We start from the raw sequence: 16,796 nt of genomic DNA on the forward strand, positions 1-16,796 counted from the left end.
GGGAAATGAAAGGGGGTAAATGGGACAACTGTAATAGCATAATCAATAAAATATATTTTTAAAAGTCCTATTTAAAAATATATGTATTTATCTATGTTTGTGTATACTTGTAAAATGCCCAGGAAGACACATACCAAAATGCTGGCAGTGATCTCAAAGTGCTAGGAGGGGTGATTTTCACTTCTTCATTTGTATATTTTTATTTGAATTAAAATATGACTTAAAAAGTAATCTACCTGATTTTTAAAAAAACACTTATTTTTTAATAATATAAAAAAAGATGGCATTTCTATTCTGAAAAAATATGATTCTGTTCCCATTTTGAAAGAAGAATGAGAGAAGTGCAAAGAGGAGGAAAGTATGGATACAAATAAGTCAATGGGACAATTTCAAAAACAGGCATTGCCAGAGAAAAAGAAATAACTGTTTCCCTTTTCACCTGCTGTTCAATATGAGCATACGACTATATATATATATATATATATGTCCTCTGCAACTCTGCTGGAATCGGAATAAAACCAGATCTTTAAACACTGATGTCTCCTTATCCATCATCTGGGACAGTACTACTCAGAGAGGAGGCAGAAAACCTGCCAGCCCACAAGCTGGCAGGTTTTCTCAGGGAGGTGAGCACAGAACTCGAGGATGAGAATTGACAAACTTGCATACTGATTTGACATTCTGATATCTAAGTGTGTGATCATCTTGCTAGTGATATCAGTGAGACAGGACAAAAAGTTAACCACACCACAGACAGTTTGAGAAGCACCACGAACACTCTCCCAGTTCTACAGCTGATGAGAATGAGGTTGGAAAGGATAAATATCCCTTGTGAGTCACAGAGCTGGTCAATGGAAAAGCCAGGAGAGAAGTCCAGGGTCCTGTCCACCACACTTGCTTTTACTCCATAAATCTTGGATTTTTGTCCAAAGAATGAGAAGCAGTTAGTGTTTGCTAGTTAAGGATTCTTAAGAAGATTGGCTCTGACCTCAAATTCAAGAGAAAACAGAACTGAGACATTTCTTTGTGACTTCATCTCCAAAGAATGCACGACCATGGCTGTAACTTCCCACACTCAGACCTCTAAGCACAGTTCTTCCTAGAGATCTCCACACCTGCTCCAAACACCAGCTCATCCAGTAGTGATCTCTGGGTCCTCCTGCCAAGTCAAAGCCCTCCACCTCTATTTCTGCAGCTCTTGCTTCCCTCACAGGCCACATGGCCCTGGCAGAGGAACTGGTGTTCACCTTACGCTCCCATGTAACGAGCACCTTGAGCATGGGGCCAACTCTTACTACACACAACTGTCTCTTTATTTCACAGAGCACAGCACATTGCAATTAATGTTTTCTGAGGAGAGGAAGGAAGACTTAACACAAGGCAATGCATGAAGACACCAACATCAATGGCTTTTTACAAAGGAAGTGATTATGAATCTGGGAAAATGTGATTAATGCTCAAATTACCATTTATTTGATTATCAGTGATACATGTTTTCTTCCACATTTTTGTTAGGCTTTGTCAATGCAATAATGCATAAAATGTGCAAGACATTCTTATAGTTTTCATTACATGACTTTTTAATATTTTGTACTTCTTTTGTAAGTCAATACTAAAGCAGTGCTTTTATGAGATCTTATTACTGAATCTCATTTTCTTTTAGGAAATATAACCATGTAACCAAAGGGGTTTCTGCTCAAATAGATTGCACACATATTTTTATTGTTTTTTTTTTGGTAATAACCAGAGACTTGAGAATAAATACTAACTATATTTTATATTAGTTTTGAATATCATGTGATTTCTTGTCAATTTGGACAAAGAAAGCACTTTTTGAAAAAATGGTTGCTATTTTATTTGGGGAGAATACTTCAGAAAATTCAAGATTTGAATTCTTTGAAAATTCAGAAAGCTGATTTTAAAAATGGAATGAATGAATTACTAATATACTTCTATTTTTGGACTAGCAATTAAAACTTTCTATATTCTGTAAATTACTTATTTATCCATTTTCTTTTGCCTCATAATAGTTTCCTTTCATTCTCTAATCCTTTTTGGAATTTTAGCTAACATTTTTCTCTTTTTCATATTTAAAATATTCGTACTGTCTTTACTTCCTATTCTTTTCATTTTGCTCTTTTCCAGACAGTCAAGTTTGAGTCAAGTTTGAGAGAAATACAAACATCTCTTAGAACACAGCAGTGCTCTAGGCCCAGTGTGCAGACAGGGAGGGATGCCTGCTACAGGTGCACCCCTCCCACCCCTGCCTCCTCACGGACATGGGATTGCTTTGCAATGGCATTAATGAACACACACACACACACACACACACACGATTTCTTCTTATTGGCAATGTGATCCCTGAAGCACAAAGGGGAGAATGGTCTGCTTTTTCATAATAGTTCCAGAAAGACAATGAGGTTCTCTGAAAAGTTATTCTATATAAACAAATTTCTGACTTTCACATCAAAAAAAGGCCTTAGGGGCTCAGAGAGACATATTATCCTGACCTACATAAACCTCAATCAATTTATCTTTCTTTCTTAGGTCTACATAAATTCTTTTCTAGTTTAAAGTAATTAAAAAGAAAAACCCATGGCCTGATTTATGTTATGTCTACTCCTCCCCCCACCCCCTAAATCCAATTCCATGTCCTGAGCTGGTATTTGATCCTTTTCAAGGTGGTCCTTTGGGAACATAAACTGCATACTAGTGATTCTCAGACTTTAGTTATAAAAATTACCTGGAGAACTGTTTAAAAAACACAGACACAGATTCTTGGATCCTTGCCCAGAGACTGCAATTCTGGGGTAGGGTTTGGGTAGGTCTGGGCTGGGGCCCGAGGGTTTGTAATTCTAACAAGTGCCCAGGTGTTTCTGAAGCACTAGTGGTGGTCTACAGACCACACCTGAACAGCACCCTTCTGAGACCCTAACTCCTAGTCATATTATGGTGAGTTGATGGCAAGGTACATTTTAATCTACTTCATGGTACGAGTTACCAACTTTGCTGGATGCATAATAAGTAAGGGGTGTAATACAACTGAAAATGATGACTTGCATCACTCTCTTTCTCTGCTCTTCCTAAGGTGTCAGGTAGTGTTAGAAGTCAGAATTTAAATCCCGGGTCTGTCCCCAGTAGTTGGTGACCTGCAGAAAGTTATTTAGCCACTGTGGGGCTCGGTTTCCTCACCTGTAAGAAGTGGTAATAATAACACCATATCCAATATCAAAAGGTTATTTGGATGATCACATTACTTGATGCATGTAAATTGTTCAGAACAGTGCTGGACTTATTTATGAAATCAGTAAATGTTGGGTGTCATTATTAATGTTTAGTTAAGCAGATGTAGTAAAGTGAAATTAAAGGAAAACCTGTCACCAGAATCATGAAGATGGCTGACATCATTCAAGAGGTTAGCAGGCTGTTTACTGCTATTTCTTCCTGCTGCCAAACTTCGGCCATTATCAGTCCTCCAGAGGAGAGACAGGGATAGAGACTGGGCACCAGTCGGGTTCTTTAAGCAGCTCCAGGTAAAGAGAGGCTGGGTGATTAACTGTGCTATCCCTGGTTTCCATTATGTGGCTGTTTCACTAATGGCTCAAGTCAGCAGGAGCTCTCCTACAGAAGAGCTCTCCTACAGCCAATCACAGAGGCCAACAGAGCTTCGGCAAGAAAGCACCTGCAAATCAGACATAGAAAGTTCCCAACCATGAAAAAGACATGTGACTGTCTAACAATGTGGAAATGTTTAAAGAAAGCAAGCTATATTGTGCAGGCATTAACAATGATTTTCTGCAGAGTTTCTAATTACAAAGGAAAAATGTTAAATCTTTTCTTAAGAAACAGCCAGATTCTAAATGAGACTAGGACATATTTTCCACTAACTTTCCCCCTTCACTTTGTATTTTATAAGCAAAGCATAGAAGATAAAACATCAGGAAAATGTTTCTTTGATGTAAAATGTAATAAGGACTATTAAAGAATGATGGAGAAATCAAATTTAAGGAATTGAAACAGTGCTTTGTGGATGATTGAACTTTAACCATAAAGATTATGCAATAACAAGGTTGTTATTAAGGAAAGGAAAGGAAAGATATTAAGGAGAAGCCATAATAAAGGAAGATATCTGAATGACACTGGGTTTAATACAGATTACAGTGAGAGCAGTGATAAAAAAATTACCAAAGAGGTTTCACCCAAGCACAGGAGTCATTAATAATTTGGGTAAATAGGTAAGGGAAAAGTTGGATAATCTAATGCATCAATGGTAACTCATATACAAGTTTACTACAGTATATTATTAATTAACATTAGGGAATTACTTGTAGTGAGTACAATATAAGAATTAGAGGTCAGGTCTATGAGAGAAATAGGTGAAAGTTAATGATGTTCAATGAAACATCAACATTTTGAAGTAAGGAGAACCAAGTTGGCTGAATAGTAATTAGAAATGAAAGCAGTTCCAAGCACATTCATATATTTACTTATAATAGTTAAGTTCATTAGTCCATTTGAATATTAGTCCAAAGTAGTCAGATGAAAAACCAAGGTATCACAGAACAAAATGAAGGTATCACAGAGCAAGAAAGCAATACAGGAAAGAAGAAAAGGGGAGAGGAAAAGTCAACAGGGGAGAGGAAGCAAAAATAAAAGTGAGGTCCAGTAATGACCAAAGAGGATGGTATCTATAGTGGCTCAACTAAGACACAACTCAGTAAATAAAAAAATTAACTGTAAACTATAAGAAACTATGTGAAAGCAATTCTGAATCTCTGTAAAGGATTAATATGAGGTCTGTCCAGAAAGAGTCCAGCCATTGTTAACATGATAACAGTTTACATTGATGTAACTGGCAACTAAGGAGAGTGGACTGGAGTGCACATACGTGAACAATGATGACTTCATTGTACTAGTCAGTGGGGGAGGTAGACACTGTTGAGTGAGCATGTGTACTGGGTAGCTGTCATATTCAAAATGACTGAGTTAGTAGAGCAACAAATCTGCATTAGATTTTGTGTTGAGCTTGAACATTCCTTCATGGAAATTATTTGGATGATTCAGAAGGCAGAAGCTCTGGGCAAATGGTGATTGGCAGCTTCATCACAACAATGTGCCTGCTCATGCATCACGTCTCATGCAGGGTTTTTTGGCAAAATATCAAATCACCCAGGTGACTCAGCTATCTTACTGCCCAGATTTGGTACCCTGTGACTTCTGGCTTTTTTCAAAACTAAAATCACCTTATCATCTTTGAAAGGGAAGAGATTTCAGACCATTGATGAGATTCAGGAACATATGATGGGGTAGCTGATGGCTATTAGAAGAACTGTGTGAGGTCCCAAGGTGCCTACTTTGAAGGAGACTGAGGCATCGTTGTCCTATGTACAGTGTTTCTTGTATCTTCTTCAATAAATGTCTCTTTTTTTCATAGTACATGGCCGGTTACTTTTCTGGACAGATCTTGTTGGCCTTTACCCCTCAAGTTCATTTCATAGAAATTCCTTGGAAAGCTTGAGTTCAGATCCCTCATGAACCAGCTTCAAGGAACTTTCCACAGAGTCAGAAGGCTACTCATTTTTTAAACCAGAGATAACACACATACCAATTTTTTTTGTTTAGGGTTATAAGTTGCAATAAGTGTCCTATGTACAATCCATAATTTGTAGTACCTTTATGTTCACTGTTCAGGATAATTAAACTACTGTTCCGAAACTTATAGTCTTTTTCATTATTTTTTTCAAAAAATTTTAGGCCCTGGCTGGTGTAGCTCAGTGGATTGAGCACGGGCCTGCGAACCAGAAGATCCCGGTTCGATTCCCAGTCAGGGCACATGCCTGGGTTGCAGGCCTGTTCCCTGCAGGCCAACTCCCAGCAGGGGACACACAAAAGGCAACCATACATTGATGTTTCTCTCCCTCTCTCCTTCCCCTCTAAAGATAAATAAATAAATAAAAGTCTTTTAACTAAAAAAAAAAAATTTTTATCCTCACCCAAGAATATCTTTTTCATTGATTTTAGAGATAGACAAAGGGAAAGAGAAACATCAATTGGTTGCCTTCTGTTTATGTCCCAACTGGTGATCAAATCTACAACATAGGCAGGTTCCCTGACCAGGAATAGAACCTGCAGCCTTTTGGTGGATTGAATGATGCTCCAACCAACTGAGCCACACTGGCCAGGGCCTTTTTTTCACTTTAAATAATTTTTTACTTTTCAATTACAGATGATGTAAAATACTAGTTTCAGGTGTACAACCCAGTGATTGGACATTTATAAGAGGTCACCCCAATAAATCTAGTACCCTTCTGACACCATGTTATTATTACAATATTAGTGACTATATTCCCTATCTGTACTTTATATCCCCATGATTATCTTGTAACTACCAATTCATACTTAGTCCCTTCATCTTTCTGACCCATCCCCTTCACCCCCATCCCATCTGGTAACTGTCAAAATGTTTTCTGTATCTATGAGTATATTTCTTTTCTGCTTGTTCATTTATTTTGTTTTTAGATTCCACATATGAATGAAATCATATGGCATTTGTCTTCCTCTGTCTGACTTACTGCACTCAGCACTATTCCAAGTTTATCCATGTTCCTGCAGATGGCAAGATTTCATTTTTTAATGGCTAAGTCATATTCCATTGTATATATGCACCACTTTTTCTTTATCCATTCACCTATTGATGGACATTTAGGTTGCTTCCATATCTTGGCTATTGTAAATAATGCTGCAATGAACATATGGATGTATATTTCATTTTGATTTAGTGTTTTTGGTATCTTTGGATAAATTTCGAGTGTAGAATTGCTGGGTCCTTCTTTGTCTCTTGTTGGTTATATAGTCATTGTTTTAAAGTCTATTTTGTCTAGTTTAAGTATTCCTACCCCAGCTTTTATTTCCATTTTCACAAAATATCTTTTTCTATCCCTTTACTTCAAGTCTGTCTTTTGATCTGAAGTGAGTCTCTTGTAGACAGCATATAGGAGTCTTGTTTTCTTATCTATTCAACCAGTGTATGTCTTTTAATTGAAGTATTTAATCTATTTTCATTTAAAGTAATTAATAATATATATTTATCAAATAATTTTATTTTTCATATATTTAAATCTTTTTTCCTTCTTCTTTTTAAAAAAGACCCTTTAACATTTCTTGTAATACTGTTTTTGTGGTGCTGAACTTCTTTAACATTTGTCTGGGAAATTCTTTATCTGTCCTTTGATTCTAAATGATAGCTTTGTTGTGTAAAGTAACCTTGTTTCACACCAATCCCTTCTGGCCTGCCAAGTTTCTGTTCAGAAATCAGCTGATAGTGTTAAGGGAACTCCCTTTTAGGTAACTAACTTCTTTTCTCTTGCTGCTTTTACGATTCTTTGTCATTAACCTTTTGCATTTTAATTATGATGTATCTTGGTGTGGGCCTCTTTGGGTTCATCTCATTTGGAACTCTCTGTGCTTCCTAGACTTGTATGTATTTTCCTCACCATAGGAAAACACCATAGGCTAGGGAAGTTTTCTGTTATTATTTTTTCAAATAAGTTCTCAATTTCTTGTTATCTTTCTTCTCTTTCGGGCGCTCCCATGATGTGAGTGTTGGTATGCCTGAAGTTGTCCCAGTGGCTCCTTAAGTTATCCTCATATTTTGGGGTTCTTTTTTCTTTTTGCTATTCTAATTGGGTTTTCTGGTTACCTTCCAAATTGCTGATTTGATCCTCTGCTTCATCTACTCTATTGATTCCTTGTAATGTATTCTTCATTTCAATTATTGCCTTCATTTCTGACTGGTTCTTTTTTTATGTTTCCTGTCTCTTGGTTGAATGTCTCATTAAGTTCATCCACTCTTTCCCTAAGTTCATTCAGCATCCTTATAACCAGTGTTTTGAACTCTGCATCTGGTAGGTTGCTTGTCTCCATTTTGTTTAGTTCTTTTTCTGGAGTTTTGTCCTGTTCTTTCATTTGGGCTATGTTTCTTTGTCTCCTCATTTTGGTTGCCTACCTGTGTTTGTTTCTATGGATTAGGTAGAGCTGCTATGCTTCCAGGTCTTGGTAGGGTGGTCTTACGTAGTATGTGTCCTGTAGGGCCCAGTGGTACAGCCTTCCAAGTCACTAGAGCTACATGCTCAGGTACACCCTCATGTGGGCTATGTGCACCTGCTTGTTGTAGCTGAGCCTCAATTGCTGTTGGCACACCAACTCAAGGGATTTACCCCCAGGCCAACTGGCTGGGAGGACTGGCCATAATCACCACTGAGGACCAGCTGTGCAGGGACCCACCTCATGGAGTAGAACTTATTATGACCCACTAAAGACTTTATAGAGTCTATTGCACTTCTTCCTGTTGGGAATTCACTTTTGACAGAACTTTATCCTAAAACTAATATTTTAGTTTTATGCCAGAGCAGGAGAAAATTTCAACTTCACTTTACTGATGAAAGCCCCAACATCACTCAGCTGAGCTACAGAAGGCTGACATTTCAAAAATTAAAGAACAGTAGTTCTCAGCCCATATGAGATACCTGTTCCCTTATTTCTTTCTTTTTCTCCAATCTCTTAAGTTTTGTTGCGTATTCTTGAACTTCTTTTAATCCAATATCTGTGCAGAGACGAACCAAGAAACGCAGACCTAAATTGTGAAAAATATATTTAGAAAAGCTTTTGTTCACAGTGTTGAAAGTACAACAAATCATTAACCTCAGTCTTTTGGGACACAGGGATGATGCTCATGGTGTTTCTCTCTTGAAAAATGTGTTATAGAACAGTACGCTTGAAACCTATAATAATTTTACTAAACAATGTCACTCCAATAAATTTAATAATTTTTAAAAGAAAGTACATACACTGTATTCTCCTGACCTGGAAGGACGGACTTCCCTGAAAGGGGTTTTAGGGACTCCCTTCACCATCCTGTCCACACCACCTGTATCCAAGCCCTTCCCATATTATGCTCTACCTCCCTCTCTGCTTTTCCTTCGTTGCACATCTGACTGCTGAAATACTCTATGAGTGTGTTGTCTTTGCCCACTAGCAAGCTCCATGAGAGCAAGGATGTTCATCTGGTTTTTCTGTGTGTGTGTGCTCAATGCTATACCAACACAGTAGTCACTCCATAAGAATTTGTAAATAAATGACCTATTTGTGACCATTAATGTTTTGTAAAGTAACAGTACTAAAGTAATTTAAAATGCCACCCATTAACATATAAATTGCCTATGTATACATTACAAATTCATAATAAGGTAACTTATATTTTCTATAAATAATATAAAGCTATTCTTATCTATCCATCCTCAGAAAGAGTGAGTTAGGACCATTTAATATAAAATAAAAATTATTGTTTTTGGTAGATGTCCTCTGATATTTGGTATGTCATTTGTAATGCCACAGAGCAGGTCAATTTTTGATAAATGAATAATATATTTTAAGACTGAATTATCCTTTTGGGTTCACCAGAAAACAAACTACTTTCCTCAAAACAAGGCATTCCATGGGTGCAAATGGTTTCCTAAGATTATAGTTAAGGTAGACTGTTGATATTTGTTTTGAAAATTATCCATGTCAAAATCATCCTGGACATTCCCTGTGGCAACAGGTAAACATTCATTTAATTTTTAGAATGAATCTTACTCTCTATAAAGAAAGAAATTTGGCATTGTTGGAGACAGTCCCTTTACTGCTCCAGTTCTGGGGCACTCTGAATAGGCAGCAATCCTGACCCCAGGGGATACCTGGCAATGTCTGGGGACATTTCTTTTTTTCATGACAATGATGTGAGGGTTGAGAGGAAAGCTTTCATCATCCAATGGGCAGAGGCCAGGAGTGCTGCTAAAACATTCTGTAACCCACAAGACCCAGAATGGTCCAGTTCCAATGTCAGTGGTACTGACTCTTGCCCAGTTGACTTTTGAGTCCATCAGTTCTACAAAAAATATCACTGCTGTCTGTCATTTAGTCTCTAACACACCAGTTTCCTAATATGGCTGAGATTAAGCATCAAATCAAAAGCTTTAAATCAAGAAATAGGGAAAATTAGGTATCTGGGTCCTCTGAGAACCTGAGAATCTCTGTAGATAGGGCTATAAATCTGTACTTTTTGAAGGTGTGAGAGGGAATCCCCCCAAGTAGCCTGTATTCTAACTGGCTTCTGGAAATCACTGCTGCAGGTTAATGAATCTGCTCTAATGAGCACTAGAAACTCCTTGCTCCTAAGCTACCAGCAAGCACATAGAAAAAGGACAGCCATCTGCTACTGAGCTTTTATAAAAGCCAAAGTGAGGAACCATCAGTTAAGGACTGGGCAGCACTTCTAATCCCAGGATTGGGCTGGGTCATGGGGCAACTTAGCTCAGAAAAGATTGTTTTTACTGAATTGTAATGTGCTGTTTCATGCTCATTATCATTGTAAGACAGAATTAAAAACAGTATTTCTCAGTATGTTATTTTATTTGCTGTAGGAATGTTTTAAAGTGAGTAACTACTATATCTTTCAAAGACTTTATCTACTGTCTCTTTCAGTGTCTCAACATGAATGAATTAAAAGTTGAAAAAAATTTTCTTCTTTCCAAGGATTTACTTTTTATTTCCTCATAAACAGTAATGATGATACAACAGATTGTCTTTTATATCTTTCCCTTAGCTGCAAGGCTATTCAGGGCCAAATATACAGTTCAGTGGGGATAGATAGCAGGTGAATACAGTTATTCTCTGTTTTTCTTCATCCTGATTTGTTATTGCTGTAATATTCCTCATTGCTACTTTAAGTTTCATCAAAGCCACTGTGTACCAAGATGGGGAAGATAAATTTGTTTACTACTGAAGAGAATTCAGTGGTATATGTAAATACATCAACAATTACGTTCTGTAAACATGTGTACTTATATAGTCAAATTTTCTGATCCTATAAGTTCCTATTTAAACATATGTACCATGAGTATAGGCTGGTATCTATGCATGAAATTAGTGTAGCAAATGTAAAATAGGACATAAAGTGTAAGAACCTCTACTTTCAAACTTACAAAATGTAATCTCACTTACATTCAACATTTTCTGGAAATTTTCTGTGAATGTCTTTGTAAGTATCTAATGCTTTCTGGTAGTTACCTATGTATAAAAAAAGAAACACATTAGCAGATTTATAGAAATTAAAAGGATTTAGCAAAATGTTAATTTTAAACCAATATACTGGCACCACTTAATTGGTTTAGCAGGAAGACTTTCATGTTTGCCACAAGCATGTGCAACAGTTTTTTTAAAAAGCTTTTATTTATTTATTTAGAGAGAGGAGAAGGAAAGGAGGAAGAGAAGGCGAGAAACATCAATGTGTGATTGCCTCTTGTACATCCCCTACTGGGGACCTGGTCTGCTATCCAGGCATGTGCCTTGACTAGGAATGGAACCAGCAACCCTTTAGTTTGCAGCCCTCGCTCAATCCACTGAGCCACACCAGCCCGGGCCATGTGTAACAGTTTTTAACAAAACTTCTGGAAGGAAATGTACAGGTAAAATAAAATTGAAAATGGGCTGGGTGTAAGGAAATGGATGATAGTTAAAGTTTAGTTCCATTTCTTGGTTCCAGTGTTAGTGGTAAAAAATTAAGATCCATTTGATTTCCTAAAAAATAAAGATTATTTCAAATGAACAACTGACAAATTTAAAATAATTTACACGGTAAACTAATAACTTCAATGTCATTCACTTAGAAAAAATAAAAAATAACTTTGTAGTTCTCATTTTTAAACATTAAAATCTTTATAGAAAGCAATTTGTTTTGTAATAAAATAACTGAACTTCATGCAGCAGCAAAGAAAAGATAAATTTTCGGTCAAAGGTCTTGGCTAGAATCTCAGTAATAGCTATGAATCTCTCTGGGTCTTCTAGAAAGGTAGTTATAAAAACCATAAAGAGTTTCTGTGAGAATTCAATCAAACAGAGAGGAAGCATCTAACTCATAACAAGTTCTCAATAAATGTTACATTTCTCTTCTAACCTGCCCTTCGATAACTCAAAAAGGTTTATGTTCTTAAATTAATCAGAATACTCCATATACGAATATTCTACATGTGACTGACATGGAAACAAAGAAAGGCAATCAGAACTGAGCAGAGATCAGTGAAGTGTATACAGTGTAGGTTGTCCAATAGGACAACTGTAGGTTGTCAGAACTGAGCAGAGATCAGTGAAGTGTATACAACTGTAGGTTGTCCAATAGGACACATAGTCACATTAAAGATCAACCCTTTCAATGCCTTGAAGACAACACCGAGTATATATTTTTATGCTATTATGAAGGAGCTCACAGAGGTCCATCCAGAAAGAAGCTATGGCACTGGGTGGAAGCACTCTGTTAACACTGACAACAAATGTTTCCCTGAAATTGAGGAGTTTCTTTTTTTTATGGGGTCATTTGTACACTTTATAAGCGGGATCCTGCTTAGTCTCTGATATTTTTACATCATTCAGTTCATTGAAAACTATTAGCACCACTATCTCTCAGGACAGGGGTCAGCATCACAGGGCACAAGAAAGCAGTTGCTGGAAGCGCACGTGGGGTACCCAACGATACCTGATGTAAAAATAGAGCCCCGTGCTCCATTCCTGGGCTTCCCTCAGGCTTCGAGGTGAAGGGAGCCTCATTAGCCTGCCCCCACACACAGGACATTTAGAATTAGGTGACAGAAAATGGAATATAACTTGTTGTGTACAGAATGCCTGTTTTTCTGCCGCCAACTTGTGAAAATGATTACATATTCACTTTCAGAGATAAATAAATCTGTTTTTAACAGTGGTGTTGGAATATATGACTAGGCATAACATTTTTCTATCTAAAGTAATTGTTTTTCATATAATGCTTCACATATGTGTACTTATCAAAAGTTAATGTTCTAATAAAAAATAAACAATTGGAACACATTTTGTGCAAAGTTACCTAAAGGACAGAAGAAGTAAAACATATTAAAAATGAATAAAATAAAGCATTTTTACCACTTCTTCGGAAACAACTGGCTACCATCAACTGCCATTTCACCTGTGTGGGCCTATAAAAGAAATAAATGATATAAAATTAGAGTGGGAACAAAAATAATCTGAGGTGGTCAAAAAGATTTATAAAGCTACAGATCTATCTATACTATCTTTCAAATACTTTTTGACCTTTCATTAGGCCATTTTCATTATTGAAAATAGCATATATACAATTTCCCTCATTATTACCTGTTGTATTTACATTTAAATATGAGTCCTTCAACCTGCCCTGGGTGGGTGGCTCAGTTAGCTGGAGTGTCATCCTGTATAAAAGGTCACAGATTTGATTCCCAGTCAGGGCACATGCCTAGGTTGCAGGTTCAGTCCTTGGTCAGGGCAAATACAGGAGGCAACTGATGGATGTCTTTCTCTCTCTTTCTCCCTTTCATGCGCTCCCTCTCTCTCAAAATCAATAATCATATCCTCTAGTAAAAATTTTTAAAAAGGATCCTTCAATCTAGTTCACACCATTATTTAGAAATTTTTATGGAACCATTAACCTGTTTGGTTGAAGATCACTGTATTCTACTTTTTTAAATTCTCAGTGAGGACATGTTTCTTGATTTTAGTGAAGAAGGGGGAGGGGAGAGGGAGAGTGAGAAAGAAAAGGTGGGGAGGGGGAGAGAGAGAAAACATCAATGTGAGAGGGGAATATCGATTGGTTTCTTCCCATATGAGCCCCAACTGAGAATGGAACCAGCAACCTAGGATATGTCCCCAAACCAGGGATCAAAACTGCAACCCTTTGGTGTATGGGACAACACTCCAATCAACAGAGCCACCCGGCCAGGGCACCACTGCATTGTATTTTAAATATTGTTATTACTTTTTGCCATAATCTCATACTTAGGCTCATGAATTTAGATTTAGGCTCCAAATGTAGCACCTAAGAGGCAGTTTTTGACCTTGTATATGAATAATTAGACTTCAACTACAAAAAGAAAAGAATTCTATTCATCCCTTTTTCCACTTAAAAGTGATCTTGCAAAATAAATGATCATAACCAGGATTTCTAAAGACTGCTTTTAGAAATATATAACAGTATAGGTCTTTAACCTCCTTGGTTAAGTTTATTCCTAGGTACCGTATTTCTATTTGTTACGATAGTAGATGGGATTGTGTTCTTAAGTTTCTCTTTCTGACAGTTCATGATTTCTCTTTATCTCAATTTTTTAAATGATTTCATTTATTTTTAGGTCAACGGAAAGGGAAGGAGAAAAAGGAGAGAAATACTGATGTATGAGAGAAACATTGACTGGTTGGTTGTCTCTTACATGCCACCAACTGGGGGACCTGGCCTGCTACCAAGGCATGTGTCCTAATCAGAAATCAAACCAGAAAACTTCTGGTCTGTGGGAAGACACCCAACCTACTGAGCCACACCAGTCAGGGCACCACCGATTTCTGGATATTAATTTTGTATCCTGCTACATAGTGAAATTCATTTATTAGATCTAGTAGTTTTTGGTGGAGTCTTTAGGGTTTTCTATATCATGTGACCTGTAAAAATGATGGTTTTACTTCCTCCTCGCTGATTAGATGCCTTTTATATCTTTTTCTTATCTGATTGCTATGGCTAGGACTTCCACATAATAACTGTGGTGAAGGCAAGCATCCCAAGCTTGTTCCTGATCTTAAGGGAATGACTTTTAGTTTCCCTATTGAGTATGATGTTGGCTGTAGATTTTCCACATATGACCTCTATTACATTGAGATATGATCCCTCTATTCTCACTTTGTGGAGAGTTTCTTTTTTTTATTGTAAATATGTGCTAAATTTTATTAAATACTTTCTCTGCATCTATTGATATGATCATGTGATTTTTACTTTTCATTTTGTTTATGTGATGTATCATATTTTAAAAATAATATTTTATTTTATTTTTTAAAACAAAGATATGCTTTTTAAAAGATTTCTTATTTATTTTTACAGAGAGGGGAAGGGAGGAAGAAAGAAAGGGAGAGAAGCATCAATGTGTGGTTGCCTCTTGTGTGCCCCCAACTGGGGACCTGGCCTACAACCCAGGCATGTGCCCTGACTGGGATTTGAACCTGCAACCCTTCAGTTCTCAGGCCGGTACTCAATCCACTGAGCCACACCAGCCAGGGTTAAATTATATTTTATTGATTATACTACCACATTTGTCGCAATTCTACCCCCTTTGTCGACCCTCACCCTGCACCTTATCTCCCTTAGGCAATCCCTAAACTTTTGTTTGTGTCCATGGGTCATTCATATAAGTTCTTTGGGTTTTCTATTTCCTATACTATACTTAACATCCCCAATACTACTCTGTAACTATCAATTTGTGCTTTTTAATCTCTTCACGTTTTCACCTATTCCCTCTATATCACCTGCCATCTGGCAGTCATCAAAAAGTTCTAAGTATCTATGATTCTGTTCCTCTTCTGCTAGTTGCTTAGTTTGTTTTTATAGATTAAATTGTTGATAGATAAGTATTTTTGTGCCATTTTATTGTACACAGTTTGGATCTCTTTCTTAAATAAGCCCCTTTAACATTTCATGTAAGGTTTGGTGATGGTGAACTCATTTAGGTTTTTCTTGTTGGGAAAATCTTTATCTGCCCTTCCCTTCTAAATGATAGCTTCTCTGGATAGAGTGACCTTGGTTGTAGGTTCTTGCTTTTCATCCTTTTGAATATTTCTTGCCAGTCCCTTCTTTCCTGCTAAGTTTCTTTTGAGAAAGCAGCTGACAGCCTTATGGGAACTCTCTTGTAAGTAACTAACTGCTTTTCTATTGCTTCTCCTAAGATTCTCTCTTTATCTTGGTTGGTAAGACAGCAGAGGAGTAAATGGAGGCCAACTAACCTCCTCCCAGGACCAACCTGGAACTACAACAAAATTGTGAATAAATCACCCAGAACAAAAAACTGAACATTAGTGAGAGAAAAGTTTTGTAACCTCCAACAGACATAAGAATCAGCTTCAGTACTAACTGACCAGTAAGGAGTGTGGTGGATCTCAAGAAGGCTGGCTGGGTACCCACAGGAGGCAGCACCACAGGGATAATTAAGCAGCTGGTTGGATTTTGCCTGAGAAGAATGGGATCTAAATCCTAAGCTGGGATCCCCAGCCTAGAGCAGCAGAACCCAAAAAGTACACAGATAACATCCGGCAATGAAAGTGGCAGGGTTGCTCCCTGCCAGAGACCATTTAAATGGCCAAGGTACAAATTTTCATTTGCTGCCACTTACCCTGGGCCCCAGCAAAGGCAGGGGCAGAGTGGGCTACAGACTCCTGAGGAGAGACTGGGGATGGAAGATTTGGGGAGAGAGCTGAGAGAGTAGCCACCAGGTTCCGAGTGCTGAATGATCCTCCATATAGCAGCAGCCATTGTGCTCACATAGACCACTCCTCTCTGAGTGGCAGCAGCATGAGGGGAAACAGTAGCCCCAATCTGAGGAGAGACTCTGTCCCACCCTATGGGGTTTAAGCCTGACTGCTGATTGCAGAGTGACTAGATTAACAACTAGACAACAGTAGACAGCAGATTTCTGGCAGTCTCAGAGCAGGCTGCCTAAGGTCAGACATCACCAGAGACTGATCCAGAAAGAAAGAAACAGTATAAATACTAGAGGCTACTGAGACCATTGCAGTCTTCTCCATGATCAGTGATATTTCCTTTCCTGTATAGCTTTTTAACATTCAGTTCTTGTCCAGCAAGTTTCTGCATATTGTCAGTGAATTTATCCTACAGTTTATTTCCCTCCTTTCTTATAATAGTTTTAATCTATTTACACCCTTATTAA

At 37.5% G+C, this 16,796-nt stretch overlaps 1 protein-coding gene across 8 annotated transcripts in view; it reads right to left on the bottom strand.

Moving 5' to 3' along the window:
* IFT88 (intraflagellar transport 88) overlaps window positions 1–16,796 on the bottom strand; it is a 224,533-nt gene that overhangs the window by 39,476 nt on the left and 168,261 nt on the right. For all 8 annotated transcript variants that reach the window (XM_037037259.1, XM_037037260.1, XM_037037264.1 and 5 more), the window contains 3 exons: window positions 12,988–13,040; window positions 11,041–11,106; window positions 8,526–8,632 (listed from right to left, as the gene is read on the bottom strand). In XM_037037259.1, coding sequence (XP_036893154.1) covers window positions 8,526–8,632; window positions 11,041–11,106; window positions 12,988–13,040 — 226 coding nt within the window. The remainder of the gene's footprint in view (window positions 1–8,525; window positions 8,633–11,040; window positions 11,107–12,987; window positions 13,041–16,796) is intronic.

Source organism: Sturnira hondurensis, unplaced genomic scaffold (assembly GCF_014824575.4).
Source record: "Sturnira hondurensis isolate 20B ecotype Veracruz unplaced genomic scaffold, ASM1482457v3 Scaffold0022910, whole genome shotgun sequence".
NCBI lineage: Eukaryota > Metazoa > Chordata > Mammalia > Chiroptera > Phyllostomidae > Sturnira > Sturnira hondurensis.